The sequence below is a fragment of the Pteropus medius genome, unplaced genomic scaffold (assembly GCF_902729225.1).
Source record: "Pteropus medius unplaced genomic scaffold, Ma_sr-lr_union100, whole genome shotgun sequence".
Lineage (NCBI taxonomy): Eukaryota > Metazoa > Chordata > Mammalia > Chiroptera > Pteropodidae > Pteropus > Pteropus medius.
Window position 1 is genome coordinate 22,909,260 of NW_024344240.1, and position 16,777 is coordinate 22,926,036.

Here is a 16,777-nt window from a genome sequence, read left to right on the forward strand (position 1 = left end):
GGCCCAAAGTACCCAGCAGGCTCATGAAGTCAGACTGCAGAGCTGTACAGAACCTTAGAGACATTGGTCCAACCGCCCGTCTCACAGATGAGGAGACCGAAGCCTAGAGAACTGAGGCTGCTTATGGTCCGTGGCCGAACACATCGGTCTCTTGACCACACCCAGGGTCGGAACCTGTGTCGGCAGCCAGTTTTCCTCTGGGTAGAGAGATGGGGAGTGGGTCAAGATGAGGGCTGAGAGCCCCTAATGGCGGGCACAGGAGCCAGGGATGGGAACAAGGGAGGCTCAGGGTAGCCAGTCCTAGTAGCTGGGAATTAGTCTTGTAACATTTCATGCTTCTCTGGCTGTTTCTAAACTAGGTGTCAATTCACAACAGGCTTCAAACGTCCCAGCACAACTCCGGGCTGGGGGCCAAGAGGGGAGCTCCGGTGCCACTGCCAGACCCGCAGCCTAGCCCCTTGAGAGAGCAGCTCCCGCCGTTGCTGCCGCCGCCACCCACACCCCCAGGGACCCTGGTGCAGTGCCAGCAAATTGTCAAGGTCATTGTCCTGGACAAGCCCTGCTTGGCCCGCATGGAGCCCCTGCTAAGCCAGGCTCTCTCCTGCTACGCCTCTTCCTCCTCCGACTCCTGTGGCTCCACACCCCTGGGTGGCCCAGGCTCTCCTGTCAAGGTCATCCACCGCCTGCCCGCTGCCCCGCCCTACAACCACCCTCACCAGTACTGCCCGCCTGGCTCCCTGCTGCACCGGCGCCGCTACTCCAGCGGCTCCAGGAGCCTGGTGTAGACTCTGCCCCATGCTGCTGTTCCAGGAGGGCTGCCACCAGGGTCCCTGGACTGCACCCAGCAGCCCCGACTGCCCCTTCACTGCACCTCACACCCTGGCACACTGCGCTCCTGGCCACCATCACCGTTGTTTGGGAAGGAGAACCCCAATCCCTGGCACCTGGGCTTGCCTTGCCCGACCATGCTTCCCTTACTCAGTTGAGCACCCTCCCCCCAAATCTGGAGACATCACTGCACCCTTCCAGGCCCTGCACAGCCTGACACAGCCAGGCCTCCTTGTCATCCTGCCACCACTCACCTCGTGGACCATGGATAGGAAAGAACAGGAGCTGAGGGCCTACCCAGCTTCTGGGTCCTGAGTCTGTTGGGCCCTAGGCCTCAGGCCAGGAGGGTGGCACAAGAGGCTGGGGGCCAGCACCTGAGCACTGGACAGAAGGTGGTCTGGCTTTCTGCTCAGCACTAGGTGCCACACTGGGTGAAGGAGGCTTGGCCCTGGATCCTTGGAGGGACCAGGGGTGTGGGAATGTGGGGAGGGAGCTTCCTCTGCTGCCCCCTCCCAAGCCTGGCAGTCTCAGGAGGCTGCCTGTCTGTCCCCAAGGATGTTGGCTGTGCTGACCACGTCCTCTCCCTCCTCCCAGGGCCTTCGCTTTCTCAGGAGCTGGGCCCTGCCTGGCCAGGGCTACCCAGACTCCAGAAAAGCTTTGAGAAAGGGAGGAGGGAAGGTGGACCACTCAGCTTTCTCTAGGTCGGTTCAACAGGGCTGTGGAATCATGAGGTCGTATATCTACAAAATGCACCTTTTTAGAGTTTTAGTTCCCTAGACCCAAGTAACACGTAACCAATGCAAAGAGTGCGCAGGGCATAAACATAAACATAAACATATCACATGTGAGAACCAGGTTAATTTCTTCCACTGCAGAGCGGAAACAGGGAGAAGATGGGTGGTCAGCCCAGAGGCAAATGCAACCAGCAGAGGTAGGATTGGGACTGAGTCAGGGCTCCCTCTTACATGACTTCTGTGGTCTCCATGAGGGATTTGGATGCAGAAGTGGGTAAGAGAAGCAGGTGCTCCGCAAGCACTTGCATTTCCCCAGCTGCCATCCCGAACTCGCCCCTCAGCCTCTAAATCTACCCCGTCCTCACCTCCCAGGAAGGCACCAGACCTGCCTTGTGCAGGGAGTGCTAAAAGAGTCCCTATACCCTCAAAGTTGCAGAGGAGAGCAAAGTGGGGATCACTGACCTCCTCAGGGCCAGGCAGCATTGGGAAGTCAACCTTTAAATGACCCCATGGAGCATGGACAGACCCATCAAAGACCTCAGGAGGTACCAGGGCCCCAAGCATGCCCTTTCAGGAGGTGTCTGTCCCAAGCCTGCTGGGCTCTACAGTCCTTCATTTTGATCCCCTCCTACTTGGAACCCATTAGCAAAGCATCCCAAGAGATGGAAGTGAATGTGGGCCAGGTCTAAAGTGACCCCTACCCCACGCCCAACTGCAGTCCCCTGGGCCAGCTAGGAGGCCCTGATTCTTCCACTCTCAGAACTTCCAGATGACCTAGTTTCCTTTGTATGTGTGTGGTCACCAGATGTCATATCATGATGTCACTGGCCCTGTCTTTGTCAGCTTGGTAACCAATTTGCTGTCTCCTCCACTGTGGCTCCCCAGCCGATCCGCTTTTGCCCTGTTTGCCCTGGCGCCTCTCCCGTGTCTGTTCTGTAACAGGGACACTCCAGTCAGAGCCTCTCAGAACGGAGTGGCAGACAGAGGGGTCACACGAATTCAGACACTTCAGACCCTTGGCCAGAGCAGGAATCCCCCCTAAAAGGTGACAGCGGAGCAGCAGGAGCGTAGTTGTGGGAATGGGAGTGAATAAATCTTGAATGAAGGGGACTGGTAATAGAGTGGAGGTTGTGGATGGGCAGCAGGGAGTATGAGTCTTGAAGGAAGAGGGGGTTTGAGGTGGGTAAACATGTTTATGAGGTGGGGACCACGAATGCCAGGGGCTGGTAAGGGAAGTGTAGTCTCAACCACCAGGACCCTTGTCACCTTGCCCTCCTCCCTGTTTATGGGCATGGCGACTCTGGCACCTACCTCCTACCTCTGCTGCAGCCCTGATTTTTCAGATGGGGACCAGCAGAGTCTTAGGACTGGCATGTGTGGAGTCTGTCTCTGAGGACCCGAATGCTCAGGTAGTAGGGGCTTACCCCTAGGTGTTGCTGCCCTGAGCCCCACTGGCGGCAATGGGAGTTCTGGCTTAGAGTGCAGACCAGCCTGTGCTCAGCAGCCCATGGGGCCAAGCCTGAGCTGTGAGGGGCTTTTAATCCCCAGTGGCCTGGGGCAGGGTAGAGCTAGCCTTCCTCACTGTCAGGGAAGCAAGAGTTCCCAGTGTCTGCATCCTTCCTCCCCTGATCAGCCAACGGCCTAAGACTGGAACCCACCTCTGTACCCATGCTCAAGGCCTAACCCCTAGAGACCCGAGACGAGCCGCCTGCCCTGCCCATGGCAGCAGCCATGTCAGGGCCTCCAGCCCTTGCGGAGGGGCCGGCTGGAGATGCTCATGGGCCCTCCTGCTCTCCCAAAGCTAAGGGGTAGTGGAGTGCTGAGTCCCTGGACACAGCCTCCTGGGTGTGTGCCCGACCCTAACATGGCCCCACTCTATCAACTTTCTAGGCCTTATTTTGGGGGACCTGGGCCCCTCCCTCAATTTTATCAATTTGTCTCCATTTCCGGAATCAAGAGTGGAGATGAAACTAGCTTTCCCACCCACTTTTGGGCAAATCCCACCTCCAGACCTGGAGCAAGATCCCGCCCGGGCAGCTTGACCTGGAAGCCTGCCTGCCTACCTGTGTCCAAAGCACATTCATTTTTTAGCCCTGGGCCCTTGCCCCTTGAAATTCTTAACCCCCCCACCCCACGTGTTTCCCCACAGCCTGCCAGGATGTCTCTTTGTACCCGATAAGCTTCCCTGATAACCATCTTTCTGTCTGTCCCTGTGTTCGCTGTACATACCTTGTTGCTGTACCCCTCCTCCCTGCATACACCCCTTTACCCCATTGGAGAGAAACCTCTCTAGGGAAAGGCAGGGTGGCTGCACCCAGCGACTAATCCAAATGGCAAATATTTTGTAACAAAATAGCCCAGAGGTATTTTATCTGTTCAATTCATAGAGTTTTAGAGATTATATTGAAATATGTCACTTGAGCAAACTGTGTCGGTTGTGTTTCTTTTGTTCTCCACGTGTCTAATTGGTGAGAATCTGAAGCAAGAGGACATTGCGATGCCCTCCTCCCTGTGGTGTTTGAGGAGCAGCTGGGCTTCGCGGCTGCTGTTCTCTGGCCATCATGACATCATCTCTTTATCCCAGAATGAGGCACTTCCAAGCCACGATGTGACAAGACTAAGAAGCCCTGTCTTAAATTAATGAGGCTTGGGTAGAGGGAATCATTTGATGGTGGGCACTGGGTCAGAGCTGGGGGTACAGGTCCAGGGAGTGCGCGCTCTCTCGCGCTCGCGCTCTCTCTCTCTCTCTCTCACTCACACACACACACACACACACACACACACTCAGCTTTGAGCCAATTGAGACAGCAGGTTATAATGGAGACCAGGGCCAGCTTTGGAGGGAGGAAGCACCATGCGCCACTGTGCATCCAGCAGAGTGAGAGATAAGGGCCTAGGACCCCATCTACCCTACTTGGCTTTTTGTAATGGAGAGTGAGAGTATGCTTTGGGCTCAGGATTCTACTGACCATGTTTGATTATCAGCCTCAGATGATTTTCACCAGACATCAGCTCCCAAAGCCTGACCTAATCACAGGGTCTAATAAGCCCTGGGATATATACTCTTCCTGCAATGGAGGAGGCGTCAGACTCAGGTGAAAGGATTGAGGGACTATTGCTGGGAAAAGTGCATGGAGCCATAGAGTGCAATGGAGCAAATGTTTAGTGAGCCCCATAGTGTGCCAGGTACTTGCTGGTTGCTGGAAGAATTGCCAAGATTCTGCAGAAGGATATAACAACAGCCGAGTGGCTATGATGCAGGAGAGCAAACTGAAATCAGGGCTTGAAAGAGACACAAGGTGCTTGGCAAGCATCCATAGTTATGTGCAATGCTCACATCAGGCTACATGAACAGGGGCTTGACACAGAATGACTTCTCCTGGCAGGGGAGAGAGGAGAGAATCTTCCAGCAAAGCTAAGGCATCGGAGGCACGGCTGCGGGAGAAAAGCAACTGGCCAGGATGGCTGGTCCAGGGACACCTGCAAAGAGAGCATCCAGCTTTTCTGGTGACTGAAACTCTGAACACCCAGAAATCTCAATAGCTCCCCAAGTGAAAGGCAATGTGACCTCACCCTCCTTCCAGGAAACAGGAAATTCCACGAGAAGCCTGGGGCCAGCTATGACCTGTCCCATCCCGGGAACTCTTTGACCCAGGAAGCTGAGAGCTGGCCCCTTGAGAGCATCTCTGAGGGGACCCAGCTCAGCTCAGGCCTGGGAGAGGGCCAAAGGCCAAAAGGGCCTGCTGCTGTCTGAGGATGTGGGGCGGTGCCACCATTCTCCAAGTCTTCTGGTCCCTGAGGTCATCTAGAAGGAAGGGCCACCTGTCTGTCCAGTAAGAGAGGGATAGAACCCCGTGGTGTTCCAGGCCTCTCTGGGTCCAACTGCCATAGGGGTGCAGAGCTATAGTCAGTACAGCTCCCCTGTAGTGACTCTTTAGATGGTGAAACTCAAAATCATCAGCCATCGACTTGGAATATTTTCAGTAAGGTGGTTGGAATTTATGGGTTTCTGTCTGAGAGTAATGGGCCAGAACAAGATGCCAGTGAGAGAAATCAGAGAAAATTCAACAAATTCATGAACACCTGGCATGCACGAGGTTCTGATCTAGGTACTGGAATATGCAGAGAACGAGACAAACAATGTTCCTGTTCTTGAGGAGTTCCCATGGGGTGGCGCCATCAAAAATCAACGAATGGACAAAATGTTTCCACATAACAGATGGTGGTGCAATAGAGGTGATGGGGAGGGGCTGTTTTAGACAGACCATCCAAGGAAGGCCTCTCCAAGGAGGCAGATTCAATAAGGTTAAGGTCAGACCTGAGGGCAGGTGAGCCATTCAGAGACCACCTCTACAGGGACAGTCTGCAAAGAACTATTTCCTGATATATGAATTTGCTTACATGAAAATTCTTACTGAATCTTATTTCGATGCATTTAAAAACCACCTTTATTAAGGAAACAATAAAACTGGGCTTCTAGAAAACCCAGGACAGATGATAACATGATCTGTGGGAAAGGAAGTGTGTTGAAAGCAGGTAGTCTGGCAGCTCCAGAAGGCAGGGTGGGTGAGGGTAATGTTAAGGGCTGGGCCACAGCAGGAGGCCCCAGGCAACCAATGCAGACCCTGGAAGACAAACGCCAACAACCAGGAAAAGTACCTAGAGAAGCTCCTAGTGAAGAGGGGTCCACCCTAGGGCCTGGTTGGCCTCTTATAATCCAAATGAACTTGGATTTACTATTTAAAAGAATAACGGGATAGGCCCCATAGCCTATTGCCCACCTGCTCCTGGAGTTGACAACCCTTCACACCTCAGCATGAACTACATAAAGCTGTAGTAAGATTGACTTCTCCTACAGCAGGCTGGCAGCACACTGCTGTGGGGCTTGGCATGACTCTCCTCCTTTCCCTGGCCTTGACAAACATGCCTAATTGATCACAGCTTTCCAGAAGTCATCATCAATCAATGAATGTCAACACTCAGGATGAAATTAACTTGCCACCCAGCCCTGTGGTCCTTGTTGAGCCACCTTAAAGGAAGGCATTTCAGATGGAGGTGGTTTTAGAGCAGGAGGCATGGGCTAAAGCTGTGGGCTGTGAGATACTGGGCCTGGGAAGAAAACTTCCATGAGGACCCATGGCAGGGGTTGCTCATGCTCGATCCACTGTTCTCAGATTGCTCGTGGAAACATCTCTGAAAGGAATGCCTACTTTATTCCTTAGATCACCAACATTCTACATCAACTATGCTCATGGGCTGCTTTTTTCGAGGACTCCACACTGCTCTGGCAACCTGTCAACTCCCTGTCCAGTGGGTCCCCTCATTTGCTCCACTCATCTTCCACCAACTCCCTCTCTTCTGACCCACAGATCGAGCCACTGAGGTACAAGATGGCCGCTGAGGTCACAGATGCAGATCAGGAGTGCCATGGGAGAAGGCACTCAGAAAGACTCTTCATCCCAGGGTAAAGCGTAACCTAGAGTTGCCACAACCAGGTACTGCTGGCCTTGGAAAAGACCCTTCATGGGGCAGGGGAGGTGTTCCCTCCAAGAGAAGGTGAGGCTCAGACAGAACCCAGTGGCCTGAGTCTTTATGTGCTCTCTACACCTTCCCAGGAAGGTAGCAGGGCCCAGGGATAGGCCCCACACCCCAGTGTGGAGTCCTACCAGGAAAATTCCATTCTGGGAGTGGCTGGAGGATGAGGGAACTGGGCTCAAGAGATGAGGAGGAGAGATGGGAACTTTTTCCTCCTCCTCACCCCCCTTGCAGGTCTGGACAGCTTCTTTCCCTAGAGAACCAGATGCCCTAAAGCCACTAGCCAGCCCCTAGCACCTCAGTACTTCCTGCTCCCATGACCCTAAAGAACCTCAAGGCAGGCCCTGGAAAAATTGTGGGAACCAGCCACAGAGAATGCCAGAGATCACCAGGAGAGCTGGCTCCCGTTCCCGTATTTCCAGCTTCCCCAAACAGACATGACGCTCCCCTCTCCACCAAGAACTCCCACCCCCTTTTATTCCATGACATCTGGGCTAAGAAGTAGCCTCCATCCCTAACCCCACAGGGAACAGAAGATAGGGTGTGAAGGAGCCGTGTCCACAGTCACAGGGAACCACAGAGTCCCTGAATGTCAGACCTGAAAACAGACAGGTTCATTAGTCCAACTGCTTCCTTTTATGAATAAGAGGACTATTTAACTTAAGAAGTTACAAAAAGAACAACAAAATAATCCAAAAGTAAGTAGAAGGAAGGAAATAAAGATGAAAGCAGAAATAAAGAAAAAGAAAATACATATACAACAGAAAGGATTAACAAAGCCAAAAGTTAGTTCCAAGATATGACTAAAAACTTACAAACCTCTGACAAGACTAATCATGACAAGAGCGACCAGATAAATAAACAGGGGAGACATGCTATCTATACTGCGGAGATGTTTCTTAAATAGAATACTACAAATAAACTATAAAACCATGACAGTTAATTTGAAAACCTTCACAGAATGAACACTATCCTAGAAAAATATCTTACCGAAACTTGCTCAATAACACATAGACAGTGTGAGATATATACCTCTTAAAGAAATTTAAATGTGTAATTAAAAATCTACCCACATGTGATCATTTCAAGTCAAGATGGCATAGTGGGTAGACACTGTGCATAACTCCTTTCATGACTACATCAAAATTACAACAAAACTACAGAACAACCATCACTGGGAGTCGCTTGAGGTCTGGCTGAACAAGATATCATACCACTGGGGACATACATAAAGGCCACTTCAAGACTGGTAGGAGGGACAGAGACGTGAAATGGCCCGGTCCCACAATCACGTGTGGCGGTCAAGAATTGGGAGGGCTATCTTGACTGCAGAGTCCCCTCGCCTCCCTGGAGGAGCGAGGAGCCCCGGCCCCACACTGGGCCCCCCAGCCCAGGGTTCCAGTGCCAGGAAGAGAAGTTCCCACAACTTCTGTCTGTGAAAGCCAGTGGAAATTGTGGCTACGTAAAACACAGTGCTTCAGGAGTTGCAGACATTTCTCTTAAAGGGCCCAAGAGACTCACTCACTCTGAGCTCCAGAGCTGGGCAGCTGCTCAAGAAGAGCCAGGGACATACAGGGAGGAACCGAATTGTCTAACTTCAGGGAGAGGGCTGGAGGGGAGGCTTTCTCCTGCACAAAAGTATCCATTGTTCTTTTATTGGGCCCTCCCGTCTCCCAGCATGCAGACGCAGGTGGCCACCATATCCGAGTCCCCATTAATCTGGTTAACACAGGTTGTTCTGCCCAGGTGATTGCCTAAGACTCTGCCTCTCCCAACTTGTGGGACCACCCAAGCTGCCTCCAGTAGTTTTTTCCATACAAATGACCTGTCTTGGCTCATGCTGTAGACTTTCCTAAAATCTCTCAAAGGCTCACAAAACCCACAAAAGCATTATCTGGCCTTGGCATGCCCATACCTCTTGCTGAGCAGCCCCAACCCCAGCACTAGTAGCAGCTGGCCTTGGTTCCTGGCTTGGCCTCTTGAGGGACCAATAAGCCCAGCACAGATGGATTGCTTTGTTACTCTTACCAGGTAGTCTTGGAGGTGCACAGGCTGTGGCAGAACTTGGCCTGCAGCTGGGCACCCCCCCAGGAGGCCCTTAGGCCAGCACACCCAATGGCCTGCTTGGACCAGCGCTGGAGTCGGAGCACCACCCAGGGCTGCATCTGAGGAGGACACATCCGAAAGGCAGACTGAGCAGGGACCAAGCCCTGCTAAAGTGAATCTTGCTCCATAGATTTGGCCCCTCACTAGCCAGTCCTCACAACCAATCAGTCCAAGGGTCAATCCTTCCCATCAACATGCAAACAACATTGAGTCTCAACTACAACAGGAGAGAGCACACACCCCACATAAGGGACACACCTAGAGCACCTGGATGAGGTGACCAGGGAAGACTGTGCTGCTGGGCCCCACAAGACATCTACTACATAAAGCTACTCTACTAAGACCAGGAGACTTAGGAGCGCTACCTAATACATAGAAACAAACACAGAAAGGCAGACAAAATGGAGAGACAAAGAAACATGTCCCAAATGAAATAACAAAGCTCCAGAAAAACAACTAAACAAAATGGAGACAAGTAATCTACCAGATGCAGAGTTCAAAACAGCTCAAGATGCTCAATGAACTTAAAGGAAGAGTAGATGAACTCAGTGAGAACTTTAACCAAGAGACAGAAAACAAAAAAACAGATATGGAAAACATTAAAGGAGACCAGACAGAAATGAAGAATACATATCTGAGATAAAGAGTACATTCGAGGACTCAACAGAGTGGATAAAGCAGAGGATCAAATCTGCAGTTTAGAAAATGGGGTAGTGGAGGACACCCAATCAGAACAGCAACAAGAAAAAAGAATCCAAAAAAATGAGGATAGTTTAAGGGGCCCCTGGGGGCAACAACAAGCATAACAACGTTCACATCATAAGGGTACCAGAAGGAGAAGATAAATTAAAAACCTATTTGAAGAAATAATGACAGAAAATATCCATAACCTGGTGAAGGAAATAGACATATAATCCCAGGAAGCTCAGAAAGTCCCAAACAAGATAAACTGAAAGAGGCCCACACCCAGACACATCATAATTAAAATGCCAAAGACAGAACGACAAAGAGAGAATCTTAAAAGCATCAAGAGAAAAGCAATTACCTACAAGGGAGCTCCCACAAGACTGTCAGCTGATTTCTCAACAGATACTTTTCAGGCCAAAAGGGATTGGCACAAAATATGCAAAGTGATGAAAAGCAAAGACCTACAAGCAAGATTACTCTACCCAGCAAAACTATCATTTAGAATCAAAAGAGAGATAAACAGCTTCCCAGACAAGAAAAAGCTAGAGTTCATCACCAAGCCAGTATTACAGGAAATGTTGGAGGAACTTCTTTAAGAAGAAGAAAAAATATACCAAAATACACCAAATTTTACCAAAACATACCAAAAATACAAATAATAAAATGGCAATAACTACATATTTATCAAAAAGTGCTTCAAATGAAAAAGAATTAAATGCTCTAATCAAAAGATAGGGTGGCTGAATGGATAAGAAAATAAACTCTTACATATGCTGCCTACAAATGACTCATTTTTGATCAAAAGACACACACAGACTGAAAGTAAAAGGATGGAAAAAAATGTTTCATGAAAATGGAAACAAAAAAAATGTGGGGTAGCAATATTTATAACAGACAAAATAGACTTTAAAACAAAGGTTATAACAAGAGATAAAGAAGGACCCAATAATCTCACTTCTGATATTTATCCAAAGAAACTCAAAATACTTACTTTGAAGGGATGCATGCATCCATATGTGCATTGCAGCATTATTTACAATAGCCAAGATATGGAGGCAACTTGGGTGTCCACCAATGGATGAATGGATAAAAAAGAGGTGGTATACATATACAATGGAATATTCCTCAGCCATAAAAACAAACAAACAAATAAATAAATGAAATTTTTACATCTGTAACAATATGGATGGACCTAGAGGGTATTGTGCTGAATAGGGTAAGTCAGACAGAGAAAGACAAGTGTCATATGATTTCACTTACGTGTAGAATCTAAAGAACAAAATAAACAAAACAGAAACAAACTCATAGATACAGAGAACATTTTGAGAGTTACCACTTGCGGCGGGGGATGGGAGTTAGGGAGTGTGTGAAAAAGGGAGAAGAGATTAAGAAGTGTGAATTCGTGGTTACAAAGTAGTTATAGGGATGTAAAGCATAACATAAGAAATATAGTTAATAATATTGTAATAACTATGTACAGTGTCGGATGGGTACTAGATTTATCAGAGTGATCACTTCGTAAGTTATGTAAATGTCTAATCAATATGTTGTACACCTGAAACTAATATAATATTATATGCCAATTGTAAATGAAAAATAAAAAATATTTTAAAAAATCAACTCACATGCCTCCCCCCCCCCAAAAAAAAAGAAAAGAAAAATTCCCAAACTCCTTGCAATAGGTTTAGTGTAACCTTAAAAACAAAAACTAACCCAGACAAGAACAATGTGAGAAAAGAAAACTACGGGCCACCCTTGCTTATGAGCATAAATACAAAATTCAAACAAATTGTTAAGAAACTGAATCTAGTGTTGAATAACAAAAAAATGATGCACTTTAACAAATTAGGTTTGTCCTAGGAATTAAAAGATAGTTAAATATTAGAAAATCTATTAATATAATTCACCACATTAACAGATTAAAGAAGAAACACAATATGATCACCTTAATAAATGAATAAAGGGCAATCAATAAAATTCAACACTTATTCTTTTTTAATTGAGATATAATTGACATATAACATTTATATTAGTTTCAGGTATACAAAATAATTATTCGATATTTGTATATATTGCAAAATGATCAACACAATAAGTCTAGTTAACATCCAATCAACTCTCATTCTTGATTTTTAAAAAACAGCAAACTTGAAACAGAATAAAACTTCATAGTCTAATAAATGGTATCTTTCAAAAAATCTACATAAACTATTATACTTAATAGTGAAAATTAGAATTCCTTTCAAAATTAGGAAGGAGGTGAGGATGCCTCCTACCACTACTTCTAGTTACCAAGTGAAGGAAGACAAGAAAAAAATGAAAGGAATGATGATTAGAGAAATAAAATTGTCATTATTTACAGACAGTCTGATTATCTACATAAAAAAGCCCTAAAGAATCAAGAGGAAAAAGAACATTAGAATTAATTCAGAGGAAAAGCCTGCAGCTAGTTAGGGGCTGTTTCTCCTCTGCCCCACGAGTCTGTCTGGCTGCTCTGTCCGCATCCCCACTCTCTTCTGGGACCTTCTTCTCAACAGCAGACCGAGATTCCGACTGTACCTTCTGAGGACCAAGTAGGCCAGGGAGGGTGCAGGCAGGCCACCTTCCCACTCTGGGAGTCTGAGTGGAGTTGAGTGAACTGAGTGGCACTGGGAGGGACTTGTCCACTGCTAGTTATGGCGTTGCTGACACAGAACGCAGGAGTTCTGGCAGCAGGACCAGGGCCCTTTCAGCTCCACTGCAGGTGCCCTCAGCGGGTCGGTGACATGGTGTAGGCAGAGAAAGCCTCAGAGTGTGATTGCATCAGAAGTTTTGGCTGAACTCTCGCTTCAGCCATGGGGTTGGGCACTGACCCTGTGGAGGGCCGCAGGCCATTGAGGACCCTCTGTCTCTGTCTGTTGCATCACCTGGCAAATCTGTACTTGCCTCCCCGACCCGTCATGTGCCAGAAGGGCTCCTCAGACCACATGAGCAGCAACCTGGTCGCTGGTTGTCGCATTAGAAGCAGAGCATGCCGGAATGCAAGGCTCCAGGGCCCAGGGCACCAACTCTCTTCAGCCCCATGTAATCTGCCAGGCTTGGCCCTCTGCCGTCCTCCTCCCACCTCTCTATATTGATGGGTGGTTAATAAGCTTTTCAACCCTGTCAAGTCCATTCAGCCCTTGTTACTTCCTTGAGCAGGGAAGCTACCTGCGCTGGGTCACCAGAGAGCAGGCACCTGAGACTAGAGTGAAGTGAGAGAGGCAGGCAGTCCTCACCAGCCTCAGAGCAGGGAGAAGAGAGCAAGGCCCAGGGTTGGGAGGGCTCTGGAGGGGTCAGAGTGGGAGAAAGGCAAAGGGCACAGACAGGAAGCGCAGCAGTGGGGCCTCCCATTCCCAGAGTGCTGAGGGACGCTCTGATGAGGGGCCACACTCGAACCCCTCAAACAAGGACGATTCTTGTACTCAGGGAGGCCAAGGGCCTATATTAGTTATCTACTGCTGCTTAACAAATTACTCCAAAACTCTGTGGCTTAAACAACAATATAAATTCATTCTCTCTCACTGTGGATCAGCAATGCAGGGCCTGCCTGGCTGGGTGTTTTTGGCCCAGGGGCCCTCATGAGGTTACAGTCAGTGTCAGCCAGGCCTGCGGACATCTGAAGGCTTGACCAGGGCTGGAGGATCCACTTCCACAGGGTCATTCACCTGGCTGGCAAGTTGGTGATGGCTCATGGCCAGAGATCTCAGCAACTTCTGTGTGAGCCTCTCTATTGAGAGGCTTGAATGTTCACATGGCATGGTGACTGGCTTCCCCCAAAGCAAGTGATCCAAGAGATCAAGGTCCTTCTATGACCTAGCGGTGAAAGTCCCTCACCATCATACACCACATACACTGTGGACCAAGGGCATAAACACTAGGAGGTGAGGATCATGGTGCCTTGAGGGGAGAAGGAGGTAGGAGGTGGGTTTATCCATGGAGTTGGAAGGTTTATCCATGGAGCTCCTCTGTGACTCTGGCTATTTTAGGATAAGGTGCTAGCCTTTCCAGGAGCTGAGCTTTTAGCCCTCTGATTATATTTCCCCACAAATCTGAGTCCTGGCTCTTTATTCTCAAATCCATACCTTTCTCCTCTAGGCCCCCTAATCTATGTCCCCCTGACCCCCATATGATTCTGTTCCTTTCTCCTGCCCTAAATCCCATTTCTATAACCCTGATTCTCACCTAGGCAGCTAAAGGCTTACAAGGCTGACAGGCTGGGCAGCTTACATTCTCTCTCTTTCTCTCACTGGGTGGGGGCAGTTCTGACCTGGGGATCAAGGCCTGTATCCCTGGGAAGCACTGGGATGGAACAGAAGGGCACAGCTGATGCTTCCTGTCCTGGGAGCAGCAGAGACAAGAGATCCTGACTAGAAGTGAAGGGTCAGCTACAAGGTGGCCTGGACAGAGAGCATGGTTGGGAGGTCAACTGAAAGTTGAGCAATTTCGGAAGCCCCAAACCAGAGTCAGGCCCTCTCTTATGAGGCCCTGCATAGAACAGGGTGGGAGAAGGTATAAAAATGGAGTAGCAGGCTAGATAAGGAGCAATTTCCCCTGGTCAAGTGCCCTTCCAATCTAAAACAGACCACAACCTCATACATGAGAAGTCTACTCATCAAGGGTTGGGGCTCCAATCTCAGCAAAGTTCAAGACGCTCTTCAACTCCCTGAGCTCTCCTAGCCTGGTGCAGGAGGTGGAGGGGACCAAACATACGTTAGCCCACTCTGTAGCTCGCACACAGACAACCTACACCCTGGATGCAGGAGTAGCTCCCAGATGAAACAGGAGGTCAAGAGTCCAAGCCCAGGCCAGCACCAAGGCCCAGCCTTCTCAAGGAAGACATAGGGGGTACCAAGGTGAGTGGTTGGGGGCAGTAATCTCCAAGACACCAAATCCTTGGAGAGCCAGCTCTGTAGAAAGCCCAGCTTGGTGGGGGTTGAGAGGGAGCAGGGAAATCCCAGGAGGAGCTCTGGGTGCCAAGAAAGTGAGATAGTCTTAGCCTCACAGATGGAGGAGTGCCACAGTCAAATTAAATGCTTTTGACTAAAATAAGGGGAAATGGGGAAAATTCCTAAGCACATCTGGATGAACTGGTAGGATTAAGAGGCAGAAGTGATCCCAAACACCAGAAAATCCAATTGAGTTCTTTGTGGTTTGGGTGTCCACTCTGCCATGGGGAGCCACTGTGGCTCGACACTCCAGATCTAGCTTTGAAAGTAAACTTGGCCATCGCGCTTCTTTAGGAAAGGGAAGAGCCTAGGTGAAAGGGAGGAGAATTGACCATGATTAATAAATAGCATCAAAGGGTCTACCAAGTGGGAAACCCACACATGAATGAGCCGGAGTTGGTGGCTGTCCTACGACTACCTCCTTCTGAGACACTGGGACTCTTAAGAATGCTGGCTTTTAGTTCCCTTTCTGCTCAAGCAAGGGTTCTGGTTCCCTCCCTTGCCCAAAGGTTCTCGGTCTTTTCCCTAGAGTATAGGTTATAAATTCAAAGGCTTTCAAACATGAAGGTGGTGTATGGGCAATAGGGAGTGGTGGAGCCTGCAACAAACTGGAGAGTGCCTAAAGGTATGCACTTAAAAAGAATTTTTTTTTAAAATATCACACTGGCCAAACAAAGCATAGTCACCAGATTAGACCTCTGAGATGAGATGAAAGCAGACCCCAGGTTAACCCCACACCTGTTCTTTATGCATGCATGTGTGTGTATGCACACGCACACACATGCATGCATACACACACACACACACACACACACACACACACACCTGTATTAGTACTCTGGGCACTTTAAAGAGTCAAATCGCTACTCCTTGCCTATGTTGTGTCTCCAGTATGAGTGCATTCTCAGGACCTGTGAAACTGGCCAGAACTCCTGTTCCCCAACACCCTGTTTCCTCCAGCCCCAACCCGCCCCATCCAGATCTCCTGGACCCACAGGACATAGAGGTTCTATACTGAGTGCTGGGACTGGAAGAGGCAGTGAGAGGGAGGAACTGCTGCCGACATGCTGCCTCCAGCAGTCCCCTGTGCCAGAGAGGAGACCTTCTTGAGTTCAAAGCTAGGGGATCTGGGGCAGCTGAGAGTACTGGTTTATGTAGGGCAAGAAAGATGGGAGAGGACGACGAGCGTCTGTGAACAGTCTGCAGAGACAGAGACTGAGATTCAGGGACCAGCGAGCTGGAGAAAGCTTGTGCCCCACCAATGTGCAGAACTGCCTGCAATAGAAAATGCTGAAAGGACCAGGGTTATGCAGCATGGCACACTCTTGGAAAGTGACAGTAAGCTGAGAAGCCTGGCCGTCCACCCCCATGTCCTCTGCAGCTAGGCTGCCCCAAAGCAAGCTGACTCTCTTCCTTACCAGGACCATGGGAAGAAGAATGAGAGAAGCATTTGGGTTCCAGAGGGTAAAAGCTTACACAGGAGAACTGCTCAGCTTGTCCATCCATCCTGAGGGCAGGGGTGAGGGCCCTTTCCTCCGTTTGTAAAGGGTGCTCAAGAAGTCTGAGGCAGGGGCCCGGGGAGGCGGCACTGCTCCTATCTGCCACCAGGGGGCAGCAGAGAGGCATTATGCCTGCTCCAACTCAGGTTTCCCAGTCTTGTCAGTAAGAGCGGTCTGACTGAGACAGTTTCTTTCCGTTTCTTCTGTACCTCCTTCTTCACCCACTAACTAGTCTGAAAAGGGTGAGCACAAGTACATAGAGAATTCCAGGGGGAGGCAGAAGGGGACTGCCAGAACCCAGAAGTCTGCATCTGCTTGTACCCAGTGTGACAACCTACTGGTTCTCACAAGCTGAGAAGTACCTATGTATCTGGGCAAATGAGGGTGGGTGCTCTGAGGATGGCCTGCGGCTGTCAGGGGT

The 16,777-nt window shown here is 49.3% G+C and overlaps 1 protein-coding gene and 1 long non-coding RNA gene across 3 annotated transcripts in view; one reads left to right on the top strand and one right to left on the bottom strand.

The window, feature by feature from the left end:
• Positions 1–3,983, top strand: part of IQSEC3 (IQ motif and Sec7 domain ArfGEF 3) — a 100,840-nt gene extending 96,857 nt beyond the window's left edge. For both annotated transcript variants that reach the window (XM_039869162.1, XM_039869163.1), the window contains one exon: positions 360–3,983. In XM_039869162.1, the coding sequence (XP_039725096.1) occupies positions 360–785 (426 nt within the window). In that variant the 3' untranslated portion in view covers positions 786–3,983. The remainder of the gene's footprint in view (positions 1–359) is intronic.
• Positions 3,984–4,352: 369 nt separating this feature from the next.
• LOC120607441 (uncharacterized) lies at positions 4,353–12,554 on the bottom strand. Its single transcript, XR_005654157.1, has 3 exons — positions 12,450–12,554; positions 9,126–9,262; positions 4,353–5,042 (listed from the first exon to the last, which is right to left on the bottom strand). It is a non-coding gene; the product is annotated as an uncharacterized LOC120607441 (long non-coding RNA).
• Between the last annotated feature and the right edge of the window lie 4,223 nt (positions 12,555–16,777).